Below are 19,753 nucleotides of genomic sequence, written 5' to 3'. Positions count from 1 at the left end.
CGGCCGGGCGGAAACCACTTCCGGTCCGGGCAGCGAGCGGCCCATGGCGGGGGGCGGGAGCCGCTGGCAGCGGATCGGCTCCGGCCGTTTGGGTGAGGGGGCGGCCCGGACGCCTGGGTTCTTTGGGAAGGGGGTCAGAGCCGGGGGTCGGGGGCCCGGACGCCTGGGTTCTTTGGGGAGGAGGTCGGAGCGGGGAGGGGCGGCGGCCCGGACGCCTGGGTTCTTTGGGAAGGGGGTCAGAGCCGGGGGCTGGACGCTTGGGTTCTTTGGGAAGAGGGGCAGAGGCAGAGGCGGGGGCCCGGACGCCTGGGTTCTTTGGGAAGGGGGTCAGAGCCGGGGGTCGGCGGCCCGGACGCCTGGGTTCTTTGGGAAGGGGGTCAGAGCCGGGGGCCGGACGCCTGGGTTCTTTGGGGAGGGGCGGCGGCCCAGACGCCTGGGTTCTTTGGGAAGGGGGTCAGAGCGGAGAAGGGCGGCGGCCCGGACGCCTGAGTTCTTTGGGAAGGGGGTCAGAGCCGGGGGCCGGATGCCTGGGTTCTTTGGGGAGGGGGTCGGAGCGGGGAGGGGCGGCGGCCTGGACGCCTGGGTTCTTTGGGGCACGCATTAGAGTAGGGCGCTGGCAGCCCGGTGTCCTGGGTTCTGCTCCCCCCCCCCCGCGATCATCCCTAGACTCTTCCCCTACTTGAGCTACCCCCCGACCCCCGTACCCAGACGTACCCGCCCCCAGAGGCCTGGGGTGTTCGGGCCTCGCTCCCCGGAGCCGGCAGCACCTCAGCTTTCCCTCCCCACACAGGTCTGTGGTGCAAGAGCCTGCTGCACGATTACGCCGACGCCTGCCGGGATGTGGCCCTTGGCTTCAAGGAGCGGCCTGGGAAAGCCGGACTCTACCTCTCGCTGCTGGCTGGAGCCACCGCCTGCAGCCTCCAGGTCCCCTGCGACGCCTCGTTCGAGTCCTCCCTCCTCGAAGCCTCGGGCACCCTCCTCCTGCTCTCCCCCTGGATCCGGAACAGCGGCTCTGAGGGGCATGTCCAGCGCCTGATGAAGCTCCGGAACCAGGGGCGGCTGCGCTACCAGAGCCTGGTTTTCTTCTCCCTCGTCTACCAGGCCCCCTTTGATGCGGAAGCTGCTCTGTACCAGGCTCACTGCAAACACCTGAAGCCGCGCTGGACGGACTTTCCCGGGCGGATCCTGGACGTGGGGTTCTTGGGCCGCTGGTGGGTTTTAAGTTCGAAAATGAAGGATTCTGACATCAATGAAGAGGAATTCAAGTATCTCCCTGAGCATCTCAGGACCATCTCCCCCCAGAACCTCCACTCGGCAGCCAACGAAAAACTCTTTGATGATAAATACAAACCCGTCATCCTGACAGAGGAGCAGATTGAACGGGCGGAAAAGGAGGAGCAGCAGCAGTGACCTCTGGGAGCCTTAAACCAATGATCTGAACAAAAAGACTTCTGTTTTCTGTGGGCTCTCGGGGACAGTCGGTCTAGGAGCTAGCACTATGGGAGGATGGGAAGATGAAATACGGAAAAAATCCTATAATGAAATATAATTGTGCTGATCCAAGCTATTGCTCGCTGCCTCGTGGCCCAACTGTGCTGAGGTCAATAAATCAGTTCTGTGAGTTTTCCATTCACCAATGAGCTGTTCCTGGGATAAGTTAACCACTGGTTCCCCTTAACTCGCAGTCGCCATCGCTGGCCTGATGTTGGGTGTTCCTGTCTAAGGCTGGTCCATATAAAGGGGCTGTATTCCAAAAGGAAACCACCTCCTTGTTCAGTCATTGTTTGGGTGGGGGACCTCAGTGGAACAACAGTGCACTAAAGAACGGCCAGACTGGGGCAGACCAAAGGTCCATCTAGCCCAATGTCCTGTGTTCTGACAGTGACCGGTGCCAAGTGCCCCAGAGGGAATGAACAGAACAGGGTAATTATTGAGTGGTCCATCCCCTGTCATCAAGTCCCAGCTTCTGACAGTCAGCGTCTTAGGGACACCCAGAGCATGGGGTCCCTGCCTATCTTGGCTAATAGCCATTGATGGACCTACCCTCCATGAACTTATCTAGTTCTTTTTTGAATCCTGTGATAGTCTTGACCTTCACAACTTCCTCTGGCAAAGAGTTCCACAGGTTGACTGTGCATTGTGTGAAGAAGTATTTCCTTCTGTTTGTTTTAAATATGCTGCCTGTTAATTTCGTTGGGTGACCCCTTGTTCTTGTGTTGTACAAAGGGGTAAATAACACTTCCCGATTCATTTTCTCTACCCCAGTCATGACTTTACAGACCTTTCTCACATCCCCCTGGGTCGTCTCTTTTCTAAAGTGAACAGTCCCGGTCTTTTTAGTCTCTCCTTATATGGCAACCATTCCATCCCCCTGATCATTTCTGTTGCCCTTTTCTGAACCTTTTCCAATTCTAATGTATCTTTTTTTGAGATGGGGTGACCAGAACTGCACAGAGTAGTCAAGGTGGGGATGTACTGTGGATTTATGTAGAGGCTTTATGATATTTACTGTCTTCTTATCTATCTTTTTCCTATTGGTTCCTCACATTCTGTTAACTTTTTTGACTGCTGCTGCACATTGAGTGGATATTTTCAGAGAACTATGTATAGTTGAGATTGTTTCCCAACGTACATTACTTTGCATGTATCAACATTGAATTTCATCTGCCATTTTGTTGCCCAGTCTCCCACTTCTGTGGGATCTCTTTGTAACTCTTCACAGTCTGCTTTGGACTTAACGATCTTGAGTAATTTTGTGTCTGCAAATTATAGAATCATAGAATATCAGGGTTGGAAGGGACCTCAGGAGGTCATCTAGTCCAATCCCCTGCTCAAAGCAGGACCAATCCCCAATTAAATCATCCCAGCCAGGGCTTTGTCAAGCCTGACCTTAAAAACTTCTAAGGAAGGAGATTCTACCACCTCCCTAGGTAATGCATTCCAGTGTTTCACCACCCTCCCAGTGAAGAAGTTTTTCCTAATATCCAACCTAAACCTCCCCCACTGCAACTTGAGACCATTACTCCTTGTCCTGTCCTCTTCTACCACTGAGAATAGTCTAGAACCATCCTCTCTGGAACCACCTCTCAGGTAGTTGAAAGCAGTTATCAAATCCCCTCTCATTCTTCTCTTCTGCAGACTAAACAATCCCAGTTCCCTCAGCCTCTCCTCATAAGTCATGTGTTCCAGACCCCTAATCATTTTTGTTGCCCTTCGCTGGACTCTCTCCAATTTATCCACATCCTTCTTGTAGTGCAGGGCCCAAAACTGGACACAGTACTCCAGATGAGGCCTCACCAATGTCGAATAGAGGAGAACGATCACGTCCCTCGATCTGCTCGCTATGCCCCTACTTATACATCCCAAAATGCCATTGGCCTTCTTGGCAACAAGGGCACGCTGCTGACTCATATCCAGCTTCTCGTCCACTGTCACCCCTAGGTCCTTTTCTGCAGAACTGCTGCCTAGCCATTCGGTCCCTAGTCTGTAGCTGTGCATCGGGTTCTTCCGTCCTAAGTGCAGGACCCTGCACTTATCCTTATTGAACCTCATCAGATTTCTTTTGGCCCAATCCTCCAATTTGTCTAAGTCCCTCTGTATACTATCCCTGCCCTCCAGCGTATCAACCACTCCTCCCAGTTTAGTATCATCTGCAAATTTGCTGAGAGTGCAATCCACACCATCCTCCAGATCATTTATGAAGATATTGAACAAAACCGGCCCCAGGACCGACCCCTGGGGCACTCCACTTGACACCGGCTGCCAACTAGACATGGAGCCATTGATCACTACCCGTTGAGCCCAACAATCTAGCCAACTTTCTACCCACCTTATAGTGCATTCATCCAGCCCGTACTTCTTTAACTTGCTGACAAGAATACTGTGGGAGACCGTGTCAAAAGCTTTGCTAAAGTCAAGAAACAATACATCCACTGCTTTCCCTTCATCCACAGAACCAGTAATCTCATCATAGAAGGCGATTAAATTAGTCAGGGATGACCTTCCCTTGGTGAGTCCATGCTGTCTGTTCCTGATCACTTTCCTCTCATGTAAGTGCTTCAGGATTGATTCCTTGAGGACCTGCTCCATGATTTTTCCGGGGACTGAGGTGAGGCTGACTGGCCTGTAGTTCCCAGGATCCTCCTTCTTCCCTTTTTAAAAGATTGGGACTACATTAGCCTTTTTCCAGTCATCTGGGACTGGATCCGTTCGCCACGAGTTTTCAGAAATAATGGCCAGTGGCTCTGCAATCACAGCCGCCAATTCCTTTAGCACTCTCGGATGCAACTCGTCCGGCCCCATGGATTTGTCACCTCGCTGTTTACCCCTTTTTGCAGATCTTTTCTACATCTGTTGAACAGCACTGGTCCCAGTACAGATCCCTGGGGGAATCTCGCTGTTTACCTCTGTCCGTTCTGAAACCTGAATGGAGGTCAGTAGTACATGGAGGTCAGTAGCTGCAGATTTTGAGCTCTAGAATCATTGGTTTCATATTACTTCTGGCTTCTTAGACAAAAAGTAAGACTTCAGCCTGTGTGTGGGTCTTCAGGGGGCATGCCCAGAGCAGCATTGCATTGAAAGGGATCGATCTGGTTAGTGTTTAGCAGCAAGGCCTGAATCCTCCATGATACTTGTCTTTCTAGAGTGAAAAGAGCTCGCACGCGAACATTCGCGGCTCTGTAGAGCTGCGTGAATAGCTGACTCTGGGTCATGGGCCAAACCAAAAACCGTTGTGGCTGGAATAAAACGTTCCCTTCGACCCATAACCACATGGTTGGTTTTTACTTTTTTTCACGCTTTAAAAAAACAGCGAAATGAAACGGAAGCCGATTTCTAACCCAAAAGCCGTTTTGAATCGAAATGTTGGGGATTGAAAACATCAATGTGAAACGTTCCAATTTCTTACAATTTTTTTCCCCAACCAAAGTGATTTGGCGAATTTGACACAATTTTAGGGTCCTAGCGACACGAATTAACAAAGTGTTTCCATCTGCATTTTTTTGTTGTCGGTGGTGGTGGAAAAGAATTGTTGTCTGTAAAATTTCACCTAGCGTTAGTTTTCAGAACAAGTGGGAACTTTTTCCTGTTGGATCCTAAAGAGGCAGCAGAGGGCACTAGAGAATTAAGGAAAAACTCCCCTGTGCTGCTTCGGCGGAGGTGTCACGCTACCTCTTGCCGTTCTCTTTTGGGCGGACGTTCTCTGTAGCAATAGGCCATGGCTGGGTTGGCCCCGTGGGAACGGTTCCGTGGTCGATTGGTGGGTGTTGCAGATCTGCCCTGGCTTGAGGGGAACTGCCAGTCCAGTGACAGAATCGCACTGGGGCAACCGGCACTTCTCTCTTCTGGGAAAGGTGATGGGGGAAGGCAGGAAGGGGAACATGGCTTCACAGACCAACCAGACTGTTTGGCGGCTGGGTTGGAATTGCGAGGCTGCGTACAGGAGCACGTCGGGTTCTTGTGAATGCTGTCCGAATGATTTATTAACCTTTTTAATAAGTGATCAAACAGCTGCAGGGCCAGGCTCTGAGAGGCTTTCACAGCGGAGGGATTCCTCTTTGAGTCGTCGGAGTCTTTGATCGCTTTGAGCTCCACTCGAGACAATAAGTGGCCTCTGGGCTGTGCTGACTCTCGGTTCTCTGAAGGCCCCTTTAGGCTGATCTGGGTCCTCTGACAATCCCTGCTGGGAAGGGGCCTTCCTCCTGGCTGGTGTGGAATTGGCATAAAGGCCCTGCACCTGCCTTGTTTCCAGCCTCCGGTGTGGAGGGGCAAATCAGGGGAGCAACCAGAGCTTGCTGCATTACAGCTATTCTCTGCTTCCCAAGGGCTTGAGTTAGAGCAGCCCCAACACTGCTCTAACTTACACCAGGGGTCAGGCAGCCCCAGAATGCAGGAGCGCAAAGGGAACTTAAAGCCACCAAACCCCTTTCCTTCCCCAAGCACAGGAAGAGGGGAGCTGAGAATCAGACCCACAACCTATCCAGTGCTCGTGCCCCACTCGCAGAATGAGAGATGGGGATGGTGTGTTAAACACACACTGTAAAGCTAGAAAGCCCATGAGTGTGTGACAGAAAGCAAGAGGGAGGTGTGCAGAGGAGTCTGGTATGTGGTGGAGAGTAAAGCTAGAAAAATGTGCGTGTGTGCACGCACCCAGAGAGAGACAAGGGAGACTGAGTGTGTTTGCAGCGGTAGAACTGTAGGTTCTGTGCGTGAGAGAGAACTGGAGAGACAGAGATGCTGTGAGTGGCTATGTTCATGGTGTGGGAAAAGAATGACCCATGATCTCACCATTCTCCGCTGTCCAGTGGTCAGGCACGTAGGACGAGGCCCAGCTGACCGGAAGCCTCAGTAAATCCTTCTGCAGGAACAGCCCATCTCTGCAAAGCTGCAAGCCCTTCCTGGCGGTGGGTGGGAACGGGAGCCCTGCAGTTCTGATCTGTGCATAAACTCTCAGTGCCTTTGGTACAGAATGGCTTTCCTAACCCAAACTGCTCTGAAGGTCTCTGCGCAGCAATATGTGCTGTGTAAACACAGAGGAAATTTGGGTTTCAGTAGCAAACTGTTCCTGTTCTGTGTTTCTTATTCTCCTTTGGCGTGAGCTTTATTGCTCCTACCTGGTTAATTTCACGCCGTGGCTTGTTTGTCATGCAGACCTCTTCTTTATGGCCTTCCCCTTGTCCTGGGAGCAGTCCCTTCCAGAGAAAAGGCGTTGTCTGTAGCAGGGTCGAGCCCTGCACACCGAGTAACACCCCTGGCTCCGATCTTGGCGCCGTCCAGTTTTCCAGAGATTCCTTTCTCTGGTTTTAATGCCACGGATGAGCTAAAGCAAGACAAGCAGCAGACGGGTGTAGTCACGTCACGCTGTTGCCAGAGATGGGAGGCATTTGTGCAGTGTCGGCCTTTTAAGGGTCGTTGGAGGAGTTGGTCTGATGCTCTGGACAGGCCAGCTCTTCAGCAGACGAGAACGCCTGGCGCGGGGCATGTACTATTGAGGTCTAGTGCCCCCGAGGACCTGTGCTCACTGGGACCGTACTGGAGTGGGAAAGCGGTCAGCAGCAAGATGTGATGAGGGCGCTCCCCTCTCAAAGCTAGTGCTGTGCGGGGGTGGAGGGGTGCTGTTGAAAATACCGTTTGTGCAAACCAAGCTGAGGTCCTGGCCGCTCGTGGTGATGAGAGCCCCCCATTGCAGGGCGTTCGCCTCAGTTCCGACGTGGCCGTTCTGCCTCCCTGATGTGCATCGCACTGCTTCTGTCCAACGCAAAATTTTTCTCTGCACCTGGTATGAAACCACTGGGAAGTGTTTGCTGTGAGCTACTTAACAGCTGCTGCCTCCAGCCCAGAGGTGGCTGCATTTTAGCAGTGGATGAAATTGTAGCTCCGCCTTCAAAACTGGACTAATGATACCTCCTTTCTTCCCACCCTTGGTTTATACAGACTGTGTGCCCTTCAGAGCAGGGCCTCTCACTCGCTTAGTGTCTGTGCAGCGCCCAGCACGATGGGGTCCCCAATCACACGGGGTCTTCGCAGCGCCTGCCACGACAGGGGCCCTGATCTTGGCTGGGGGTCTGGGCAGCATCTGGCACAATGAGGACTCCGATCTCCTTTGCTTATGATACACTGGGACCCTTTAGGCTGAAAATCTCACCACTTAAGTACTCAGCTTAGGAGCATCTGGGCAATCGCAGACTCGGTGGCCAATAAACTACACCTGTTAGTGAAGATTTCTCTGGGGTGATCTCTATTCTAGATGGAATTGTGGCTTATTTCCCTGGTGCCAACCATCCTAGTCAATGCAGCTCAATCCACAGGCACCCTTTTCTGTTGATGTAAAAGTCACAGCTTCGGCCTAAATGCAGGTCCCTAACCTTGACCCAGACACGGGCATCCAGAGACAGGTCAGCGTCCCTGGTTCTTTGCCATATTGTGTCTTCTGTTGCCATTTACTGCACTGCAGGAGCATTTCCTAGCTCCCCAGGCCAGAAGCGATCGCTGTGACCATCCAGTCTGACCTGCTGCATACCCCAGGTCAGAGACCTGCCGCCAATTCATTCCCAGAGCAGAGCTTTTCAGGTCACATTCAAGCAATGATGGAGAATCTACCCCCACCCTTGGTACGTTATTCCCAGGGTCAGCTTCAGAAAGAGGCGCTGGAGCAGATTGGTGGGGTGGTTTGAGGAAGCAGCAAGTAATCTTGGTGGCTTTCTTGTGATAAAGGGTTTGGATGGAACTTGCTGTCTTTGGCCACATGCTGCTGCTACCTAGGGGCTGTAGGCGCCACAAAATACGGCTTGTTAGCAAATCAAACCAGTGCTGGTTTCTGGTGCCCTGGCAGGTCCCCTGGGAGGAGTTTTCTTTGTTTCAAGTACCAGAGCCCAGGACTCCATGAAGAGGTGAGACCGAAATCGCTTCAGCAAAAGGGCAACTGGGGGTCTTGATTTGTACGTTCACGTGTTTGGGGACTTTGGGGGGTGGGGGGAAGAGATGCGTTTCCCCACGTTGGGAATGTTCAAAGGAAGAAGGAAAGTGACCGACCGAGAAATTGGCCTCCTTGAAGGGAACAGGCTCTGCCAGTGGCAAGCTGGGTGACCTTGGGCAAGTCCTTTCACCTCTGTGCCTCAGTTTCCCCTCCCACTCTTTGTTATTTAGACTGTAATCTCTTTGGGGCAGGAACTGCCTCTTATATGTTTGTGCGGGGCCTATCTCTGGTGCTTATACAGGCCCTATTAGCGTAGTAACTGAGCCCCTTGCACTCTTCGTTAGGTACCACTGAGGTCCAGAGAAACGGCGCATCTTGCCCGAGGTCGTACATGAAGCCTGTGGTGGGGCAGAGAATTGAACCGGGGTCTCCAGAGTCAGGCAAATACCCCCTGTGGGGCAGCCTAGGCTCCTCGTTCTAGCCAAGCAAGGGAAGACTTCACACTGTTGTAAAAGGCACCGGTAAGCCCTCACCCGGATACGCTCTGATTCTGGACCAGGTGCAGGGAAGAGCTACCAGGCTGATCGGGGAATGGGGGACCTGTCTTCGGAGAGGAGACAGAGAGGCTGGCTCAAGGAGCCTAGCAAAACGAAGGGAGCAGATCGTGCTCTATGAATACATCAAGGGGGAACCCGCTGGGTAGCAGAAGAGCCAGTGAAGCTCAGGGCAAGGCTGGCACAAGACCAAATTTGGATGAACTGGCCAGGAACAGATCGGGGCTGGCCACGAGAAGCTGAGGACGGAGGGTCTGGGACAGTCTCCAGTAGGTGCAGGGAGGACAGCAAGCCATCTCGTGTGCCGATGGAGCAGGCTGAGATGAGGGAGTCACTGTGGTAGCAGGGGCTGGACTCCAGGAACCAGGAGCTGCCTTCCAGCCCTGGGTCTTTTATTCCAATGAGTCCTAGACCCCTGCCCTGCCCATCCTCTCCTTCACAAAGGGACCCTGATCTCTGTGGGGATCTCTAGGCATGGCTGTGTGTGTTCTGTGTCGGTGCAGCACCTGCCCTGCCCTCTGACTGACTCCTAGGCACTACCGTAATACACTGAGTAAAGAACGTACAGCGCCAAGCACAGCGGGGTCCTGATTCGTGATTGGGGCTCCTAGGTGTTACCATAATACACCTAATAAATAATACACGACACAGATTAATAAGTGACTCAGGGACAATCTGCCATGGAAAAGCATTCAGCTGTAAAGACGCTAAACACAAGGTTTTTTTGTCTCGTCCCTGAGGTCAGTAAGTTGTTTGTGGCTCAAAGCTGCTGGCTCCAAGTGGACAAACAGCAGCAGTTTTGTGAAACAGATTTGAGTTGGAGACTTTAGCTCAGCTCTGGTAACAAGTTCAGTTAAGTCTTTCCATTGGGTGTTTTATGAAGAGCGGCTGTCTGGCCACTAAATGGAAATTGATTTGTTAAGAACACTGTCACAGGTTTTAAACCTCTGTATGTAACGCATGCAAATATCAGCAGCCTCTTAAATAGATCTTAAATAATTAATTCCTGCAAAATAATTAGCTAGTGGATCCTATGAAAGGGAGAGTAAATGCGCATTGCAGACACCTTTAGAAATGTTACTAAAGACACTGATCTGAGCTTTGAAATCCTTCATGTAGGGAGTCCCTCCTGGTAACAAACTTTTGTCATCTGAACTTCCCCCCCTTTGTGCAATGTTGAGAAAGGAATTCTCTTAACTAGTTGAAGGGACAGTGCTGAGATTAGGGCAGAATGCTTGCAGGGTCCCTGCGAGAGATGCTAGCAGGGGAGTACGTATTAGTGATTGGAGCAGGTTGGCCAACTATTCCCGGTTGGTGACCTCCAATCTGACGTCAGAAATGTTCATGACCCCCTTGCCTGGCTGGTACAAGTGTGGGTAGAACTTGTATCAAGGCTAAGCCCATGGAAACGACTTGGCGCGTGGAATCCTTCACCTTGAAAGGTCAGCATGCGTGGAGGTGAGATTTTCTTTGCTTTAGATTGCACTAAAGATATTCACTGCCTCCACAGCTGGCTTTCAGAGCATGACCCCCACCCCCCACCCCCCCATTGGAGAAACCCTGGGTTGGAGCAAGGAACTGGCACTCAGAGCCGAGAGTGAGCCGAACTCTCCTCCCAATTAAGGTTTCATTAATTAACATCTGTGCAGCTGGTTAAGATCACTGATGAATGGCTCTGGAGACGGGCAGCGGATTATTAAGCATCAAGGGCTGAGTTGTTTTGCTTGTGACTGGAGAGGCTTGTCAGGCCACTGATGTGAAAAGGGCCGAGGCTCTTTTGATGAATGGCGTTTGCTTTCTCCCCATCTCTCTTCCCCCTGGCCGGGATCTGAGCCTTCCAATCATCTCTGCTCCTGACACAGCCAGGAGAAAGCGGAGAACGGCTTCAAACAGCCCTGCGAAGAGAGAACCTCGGACAGAGATGAGCTCGCTCAGCGAGGAAATCACCAAAGAGAAGGCGCCCTGGAGCGAGTGAGTAGCGAGTTCCGGAGTTGCATGCTGCCTCTGGGGTGAGATGGTATTTCATGTTCCCGTGACCGTGGAGGGGATGGACAGGTCCTGGCTGACATGGCGGAGTTACTGTCATTGGGATCGGGGCCGGGGGTGCAAAGAAGAAAGGGCGTGAATTGCTTGCATTAGAGGAGCAGTGTGAGAACCTGATTGGGAGCCAGGACTCTGGAGTTTTATTCCCAGCTCTGCCACTGACTTCCTCTGGGAGCATGGTCAGCTTACCTCCGCCATCTCGCTTTATTCCTTACTTTCCCATCCGTGAACTGGGGATGATAACGCTGGCCAACCTTGCAGGGGGTTCAGTCCGGGCCCCAAGGACTTCAGTGGGAGCAGCCGACAGAAATGCTCAGGAAGGCCCTGCAAGGAGCTCTGAGTTCTGCCCCGGTGCAATTATTTGCAAGTTTGCGGCCATTGTTATTAGGCAGCCACAAGCAGGCTACACAGCACCAATTTTCCAGGGGTTCTGACCCCCCCCCAGCCTTGCTGTGCTCAGTAGGCCATGATCCCTGCTAGCCCAGCCCCGCTCTGGGAGGGGAGGGATGGTTGATTCAGAAATCAGCACCTTTAAGGTTAGATGGGCCCATAACAGCCATCTAGACTGACCTCCTGGGTAACACAGGCCGGAGGATAACACTGCGTGATTCCTCTATCCAGTCTGTCACTCTGGTCTGAGCGAGGTCGTATCCGTTGGAAAGAGACACCCAATCTCGGTCAGCATTGGCGAATCCACCTCCTTCCTAGGGAACTTGTTCCCAGTCTTGCACCTGTTGTGAGCGCAGAGCCCCTTCCACGGTGGGAACACCCTCCTCTTAGTGCTCCCCGGGGGCCACTTGGGGAAGTGCATTATTAGGCTTGTGGGACGTTGTGAGCCTGCTGCCCTGTTTGCTTGGTCAGAGCGGAATGCAAACCTCTATAAATTTGTCTTAGGGCAGCTAATATTTTCCTTTGTGATTTTTTTCCCCCAACTAAAGCATTTTGCTCTCCAGGAACCAGGATTTCATTCTTTTCCGAGCTCAAGTTTAGCCCCAGATTTCCAACAGACAACTTGGGGTTTTGGGCATCAGGTTTGGAAATACGTGAGCTCCACCTCTGTGCCAGGGGCAGAAGTGCGAAGCAATTGTAGAGACTTGGGGCTTCCCATCACAGGGTGCCAGCTGGGCAAATTCCACCCCCTTCTCCTTTATGCAAACGAGCTGCAAAAATACCTCTGGAGAAACTGCTTGCGGCATTAATGCTCTAATGGGGCATTCCCCTCTTAGCTGATTAATCATAACGGCACAGGCTTGCTGGCATTATGGTTTTACATGGGCCGAGCCGACCGTGTCAGGGGTGCAGCAAGGGAAGAGATGAACCATGGGGAGGGAAGTAACTGGTAAAAGATGGGGAAGGAATTTGAGCAGGGGTAGCAAAGTCCTGTTGGTTCGGGAGGAAGTAGATTAGCGGGCCTGGGGCTGGGGGCAGCCCAGGGCTGAGATAGCAGTGAGGCCCTGGGTCAGGACTGAGGGGCCTGGCAGAGTGGGGAGCTCAGGGCTGGGAGAGCAGTGAGGCCGTGGGTCGGGACTGAGGGGCCTGGCAGAGCGGGGAGCTCAGGCCTGGGAGAGCAGTGCGGCCATGGGTCGGGACTGAGGGGCCTGGCAGAGCAGTGCGGCCATGGGTCGGGACCAAGGGCCCTGGCAGAGCGGGGAGCTCAGGGCTGGGAGAGCAGTGAGGCCGTGGGTTGGGACTGAGGGCCCTGGCAGAGCGGGGAGCTCAGGGCTGGGAGAGCAGTGAGGCCATGGGTCGGGACTGAGGGGCCTGGCAGAGCGGGGAGCTCAGGGCTGGGAGAGCAGTGAGGCCGTGGGTCGGGACTGAGGGCCCTGGCAGAGCGGGGAGCTCAGGGCTGAGATAGCAGTGAGGCCGTGGGTTGGGACTGAGGGGCCTGGCAGAGCGGGGAGCTCAGGGCTGGGAGAGCAGTGAGGCCGTGGGTCGGGACTGAGGGCCCTGGCAGAGCAGGGAGCTCAGGGCTGAGATAGCAGTGAGGCCGTGGGTCGGGACTGAGGGGCCTGGCAGAGCGGGGAGCTCAGGGCTGGGAGAGCAGTGAGGCCGTGGGTCGGGACTGAGGGGCCTGGCAGAGTGGGGAGCTCAGGGCTGGGAGAGCAAGGTGGCCTGCAGGTCACAACTGAGATGTTTTGCCCCATGTCCACAATGTTTCCTTTGCAGGCAAATGTTTTCATGGTGGAGGGAAAGTTTCTAATAAATCCAACGATTAAGCCAAACTCTTACTACATTTGATATTCAACTCCTAGAGCTTAAAGCCAGATGGGACCATTAGATCCTCTAGTCTGACCTGTCCAACACAAGCCATTGCATTTCGTCCAGCTCCCGCTGAGCTGGGCCCAGGAGTTCTCTGTGGTTGTTTTCATGGGACTAGTGGGAAGACACTCCATTCTACTAACTACATTTCCCTGGGAAATAACTACCGCACTTGGCTTGTTACCATTCCTGCCTGGGTTTCACACTGCGGAAAATCTAGAGTGGCTGCTCTGGAAAGGCGAAAGTCCCTGAAGTGCGAAGGCTTAAGGAGCAATTTTTCACAGTTTAGCACAATGACAAAGCAGCAGGGAATTTATTCTTTACATTCTTGTAGGCAAACAATAGTTGCATTGTACCGGTAGGCTGGCTTCCTAGTGGCTGCAGGGCCCGTGGCACAAAATACGACTTGTTTGCCCTTGCAGTGGGCGTCAGTCCTAGGACTGGAAGGGAGAGGTCACCTAGTCCAGTCCCCTACACTCATCAAAAGAAAGTGAAAGATGCGTTAACATACACGGGTGTTTGTGGAAAGCTGCACGCTGCGTGTCTAGTGGTAAGTACCTCGTTCCTGATTCCAGAGAGTGGGAAGCAATTGCTGGGGTGGGGCTGGGAGTCAGGGCTCTCCTGGGTTCTGTTCCTAGCTCTGGGAGAGGGGTGGGAGCTAGTGGGTTAGAGCAGGGGAGGGGAGGGAGTCAGGGCTCCTGGGTTCTGTCTCCAGCTCTCTCCTGATTTGGGGTATGTCCATGGGAGGTCCCAGTCCTGTTGATATTTAAAACACGGCCCTGGAGTCTCAGACTGGAGAACAATCCAGCCTCTTAGGGTCTCACCAGAGCCCCATCAGCTGTACTTGCCACTGTTCTGCGAGCTGCCCAGGGTGGCTGATGAAAGTCTATAGCCAGAACCACTCGGGTAGGTTCATAGATTCCGAAGCCGAAGGGACCGTCTAGTCTGGCCTCCTGTATCACACAGACCGCAGGACCCCCCCCCGGCCCCATCACCAAAGTATTGCTCAAGCAGAGCTTTTAGAAGCACATCCGGCCCGGATTTTGAAATGATCAGTGACTGACACTCCAGCACCACCCTGGTCAGTTGTTAATTACTCTCACCGGTAAAAATGTGTTCTTTGTTTTCCTCCTGAATCTTAGCTTCAACCCCCAGCCCCTGGATCATGTTAGACCTTCCTTAGCTAGATGGGAGAGCCCGTTACTAACTCTTTGTTCCCAGTGACAGTATTTATAGACTGTATGGGGGACACTTGATTACAGTCCGTAAGAACAAACGGGAGCGTATGCTGGAAGTGAGAACTGCCTTATAAAGCCAGGGAAGTTAGAGATGGAAAAGTCCCATTGAGTCCCACCTTGTCCCTCACCAGTAGGGGCTCAGATTTATCCCTCCCCTCACACAAACTGTGCCCAGGATCCTGCTCAACCCCCCATGTCACAGAACCCTGAGCTGCAAGGCTTTAAATGGAGGAAGGCGCAAAGCCCTTGGCTCTAGCCAGACATCAATGCCCTGCAGTTTTTCAGGGTGACTCGCTGCTCAGAGAATCGCCAATATTTGACGGTAACTCCATGGAGCAGCTGAGGCCACCAGCGGCAGCTGGTCACGCAGCCCAGCTCTGGCCTCTGTTTCCCTTTGCTGCTCTTCACCTATGTTCTCTTTCTTTCCCATTCGCTAATTGAAGGCTCGACCTACAGTGAGCCTCCCGTACCTGAGTGGGGTAGCTGCACGGCGGGCTGAAATCAGGGCTGATCAGTGTAGACTAGGCGGTCGTGAGGTTATTATGTGGGGGTTCCCAAGCTGTCAGCCTCTACCCCAAACTCCTCTTTGCCTCCAGGATTTATAATGGTGTTAAATATAAAAAAAAGTTTTTAATGTATAAAGGGGGGTTACACTCAGAGGCTTGCTGTGTGAAAGGGGTCACCAGGACAAAAGTTTGCGAATCACTGGTGTAGACGAAGCCAGAGTCAGTGAGTCTCCAGATGGAGGGCAAATTATCAGCCAATGAGATCGGGGAGAAGTGCTGAGTAATTCCTTGTGTGATGGCCAGATGTTGCATTTGGATCACTGCCTGGTTCTGACCCAAGACCGTCACAGGCTCATGTACCATGATTATCTTGTGTTTTTTGTCAATTTACAGAGCACGTACCAATTCTATGAGTGGATCTTGGGGGTTTCAGGACACGGACGTACGTCTGTGACACTCCGTCAAGGATTTTGATCAGTGTGACTTGATGCTTCCTGGCGTTTGCTTTGAGTTCGGGTGTGAACACACCAAAAATTGAGCCGAGACCATATTTTAGCCTCCCATTTGATCACAGCTGGGGGTAGATTCACCCCAAAAGTCCATGAACCTTTCAAGTAATGCAGGCTGGATTTTGTAATCCAAGTGACTCACGTCCTGTCTCTTCCCCGTCAGTGATGCTTCTCTGCAGTTCGTTTCGCTGCTGGTAATAAGAGTCATGAGAGCTTGGAGACTGTAAAAGCAATGTTCTGCCCCCATGAAACCACTGGCTTTGTTGCATCTCACTTTTCCTGGTTAGAGGTGTTTCTCTCATGGCCCGTTCCAAAGCTCAGACTCCACAGAAATGTCTGTTGCCTCTAGTGAAACACTTCCTCTTGTCAGCCAGGAAGTGTTTGCGTTGGCCACCGGGAGGTTCTGCATGGGTGCAAATGGAAGGGGCGAGATCTATGAGCCAAGCTTTCGATTCAAATGTGACGCAGGTGTAAGAACCACTAGCTCCCTCGGAACATTTGTGGGTTCAGGAAAGATCTGCTGTGGAACTGGGACGCTCAGCTCCGACACCCAGGTAATCCTGTGACTGCCACTCGCGGATTGAAGATGGTGGGTGCTCTGGTGGTTAAAGCACTGGGCTGGGACTCAGGAGATCTGGCTTCGCTCTCCAGTCTTGTCCTGGGCAGGTCACTTAGGCCCAGACTGGGGCCTAGATACCTTTGACAGACTCCCACTGAGCTTCTGGCCTGTAACATCTTCATGCCTCAGTTTCCTTTCTGTGAAAAGAGAATAAGCCTTCCTTTGCCTGTTGTGCCTAGCTTGCAAACTCTACTGGGACCTTTCTTGCTATGTGTCTGTGCAGCGCCTGGCACTACGGGCCTCTCACCTCTGTTATGGCCTCTAGAGCAGTGGTTCTCAGCTGAAGTACGTGTACCCCTGGGGGTGAACAAAGGTCTTCCAGGGGGTACTCAACTTATCTTGATCAGTGTTTCTCAACCTGGTGGTTACGGGACAGGTTTGGGGGATTGTAAGTGCAGGGCCGGCCATAGGGGCTGGCAAGCAGGGCAGTTGCCCAGAGCCTCACACCACAGGGGTCTCTATGAAGCTAAGTTACATGTTTCAGCCCTGGGCGGCAGGGCTCGGGCTTCAGACAAGGCTCACAAGTGGAAAAAACTGGCTGAAGTATCACATTGAAATGTAACTGCAATATATTCCAATCCATTTATTTTCTAATGCTATGGTAAAAATGAGCAAGTCAGCCATTTATCAGCACTAGCAGGCTCTGACACTTTTGTATTTTTATGTCTGATTGTGCATGCAAGTGGTTTTTAAGTGAGGTGAAACTTGGGATACGCAAGACAAATCAGACTCCTGCAAGGGGTACAGTCATCTGGAAAGGTTGAGAGCTGCTGGCCGAGACAGAGCAGCTGCAGCACCGTTCTCCACAGGACTGAAGAGCACTTTGCAGAGCTGGGCAGCTGTCATTTCCACCTGGTTTACAGATGAGAAAACTAGGGCAGGTGATTTGGCCAAGATCACAAAGTGACTCAGTGGCAGATCGTATTCTCTCGCTGCTGCTTATAAGTAATGGGACAATTTTCTGACCCCAGGCCTGTCCTCTGACCACTAGGTAACCGTGTGCACATTGAGAATGCAAGTTACTAGCATAAAACTACCGATGGTACCGTCTACCCTCTATGGCCCTAATCATGGGACAGAGCTGCTTTGAATCGTGAACTGCGTTAGAGATCTAAGTCACAGAAACGTTACGCCGTTCTAGAGTTACATAATGCAGTTAAACGCCCTGCACATCTTAATGCAGCAGGAAAAGCAACGAGGAGGCGGATGGAGGCCTGAGACAGAGAGCAAAATCTGTGCAGAAGCTTTGTGCGTGCATAGGGGGGAGATGGCAGGGAAGGGAGACAAGAAGACTGTTCTGGGTAACTGGAAGGAGCCGGAGATCGAGAGATACCAGATACCAAGAGAGGGGTTAGGGCAAGAAGTATCCCAGTTTTGTTGGCTGTTAGATGGTAGTAACCTTGTGCCACCCTCAAGGCAAACCTGAGTTGAGAGACTGGCTCTAAACGTGACGCTCCAGTGGGCTTAGACCAAAGCAGTCCCAATGGCTGCCAGCGATGTAGGGGGCACCTTCTCCCCACCCCAGCCCATGTAATAAAACCCTTGAGAGCCCAGGGGCTGAAACTGGCCACGTGTGGGTGGACTGGTGACTCACTGCTCCATCTTCCTCCACAATCCAATCTTAAATTCTGGGGCGCTTTGTTCTCCGTGGCACTGCTCCGGCATGGGAAAGGGGCTTCCAATTGAGCGTCAGTTAATCTGTGCCCACTGTAACGAGGCCCTTTTTGCTGCTGAATGGCCGTAAAGAGGCCTGCGTGTACATGGGAACCGGGCCCTGTGCGGATCTAAAACTGCAGTTCTCCCCTTGATAGATCGCTTGGAAATAAACCAGAGTCCACTGAGGAGTCTTCTGGGCTTTGGACCAACTCAGCAGAGAGATGGGGAATCTTAAAGCAAGAGAGATAAACAAACAAGCCCGAATATCATTTCTTCCCTTCCCCTCAGTTTTTCCTATTGTCCCTAGGAGACAGACAGATGAGGGTGATTTTAATAGGGTCTAATGTTGTCATGGAGACAACTGCTCCGTTGCTATTAACTGCGATCATGCCAGCTATTATCCTGGTAAAAAGAGTGTGAAGAAATTAATGTATCAGAGGCACCCAGGAATTGGGGAGGCCGCTGCTGTTTTTGGTGTAAAGTCTATTACATTGTCTTGTATTCATGGATCGATGCCTGCCTGCCTGCCTGAGTGGCAAGCACCCTGCTAGGCCAGGGCTAAGGTCCCGAAGGAGGTCTTTCAAAGGCACTTTCCCCTCCGCCGCTTCGTTTGAAGGTCACAGGGAAATAAAGCAGCGGCAGTGTTAGATGTTGATAGAAAACTGTTAATGGGAAAGAATCCATCTTGGAGACAGTTCACACTTAAACAACAGAAACAGAAAGAAGAGGTGGTGGGGGCAGATAATTGGGAGTCAGGACGCCTGGGTTCTATTCCCAGCCCTGGAAGGGAATTGGGGTCTAGGGGCTACAGCAGAGGAGGTGGGGACGGGTGTCAGGACTGCTGGGTTCTGTTCCAAGCTATGGGAGAGGAGTGGCGGCCTGTGGTTAGGGCAGAGGAAATAGTAATAATGCCTAGCTCCGATATAGTGTTTTTCCTCAGTGGATCTCAAAGCGCTTTACAAAGACGGTCAGTAGCATTATCCCCATTTTACAGATAGGGGAAACTGAGGCACGGAGCGGGGACGTGACTTGCCTGAGGTCACTCAGCGGATGGAGCAGCAAGTCACTCCGTGTCGCAAGTCCCAGCCCAATGCTCTGCCCACTAAGCTACGCTGCATTCCTGTGGGGAGGCCCAGCTGTGCCACTGCCTGGGAGCAAGTCGCCTCCCCTCCGTTTCCTCACATATCCCAGCACTAACCCGGGGATGATGCAGACTTCCCGGGGCTGTTCTGAGGCTGAGTTTTCAGATCCACGGATGGAAGCACTGGGGAGAGGCACGTATCCCCTCTCTAGTGTGCACGACCCTCTCTGGGCAGACTCCATCTCCTAACAGAGGCTGGGAACCTACAGGACGTACTTTTTTGCATACAGGAATTAAAAAAACCTTCCCATTTGTGCCCATGCGCAGCCCTAACATGAGGCATGAAAGTCTGCTCCCAGACCAAGCCATTCCCGATAAACTGGCGCTCGTTCCTCTTCCATGAATAACCAACTCAGGGCCAGAAGGAACCATTGGGCTCATCTAGTCCGACCTCCTGTGTACCACAAGCCAGAGAACTGCCCCAGGATCATTCCCAGAGCAGAGCTTTTAGACAAACATCCAGCCTTGGTTTACAAATCGCCAGGGATGGAGAATCCGCCATCACACTTAGTGAAGTTTAAGCCTAACAATTCATTTCCAGAGGCCTCCGTTTGCCTCTCGTCCAAAGGGAAAATTCCAAGTGGCTGCCATGGAGCGAGACCTCGGGCCGCACTTGTCCCAGAAACAGAATGGGGTGACCTATGGCTGGGATCCCAGATGGCCAAAGCAATGAGCGAGGATATTCGAACTTTGGTGAAGTCCCTGGCCCTGGACTAGGTCCTCAGCACCGTCACCCTCTGGAAGAGAGAATGGGAGGATATCTGGACAGTGAGCTGTTTAGCACAACATTCAAGTGTACTAGGGAACTCTGTTTG

General features: G+C 52.4%; 1 protein-coding gene across 1 annotated transcript; it reads left to right on the top strand.

The window, feature by feature from the left end:
• The first annotated feature begins 8 nt into the window (after nucleotides 1-8).
• Nucleotides 9-1,633, top strand: TIMM29 (translocase of inner mitochondrial membrane 29). Its single transcript, XM_077838821.1, has 2 exons — nucleotides 9-92; nucleotides 791-1,633. Exons 1-2 carry the CDS (start codon nucleotides 44-46, stop codon nucleotides 1,408-1,410), a joined length of 669 nt encoding a protein of 222 aa, XP_077694947.1. The 5' UTR covers nucleotides 9-43; the 3' UTR covers nucleotides 1,411-1,633.
• Nucleotides 1,634-19,753: the final 18,120 nt, after the last annotated feature.

This window comes from Eretmochelys imbricata, chromosome 20 (genome assembly GCF_965152235.1).
Source record: "Eretmochelys imbricata isolate rEreImb1 chromosome 20, rEreImb1.hap1, whole genome shotgun sequence".
Taxonomy (NCBI): domain Eukaryota; kingdom Metazoa; phylum Chordata; order Testudines; family Cheloniidae; genus Eretmochelys; species Eretmochelys imbricata.
Note: the sequence above shows the minus strand (reverse complement) of the source record. Positions and strands in the feature narration are given on the sequence as shown.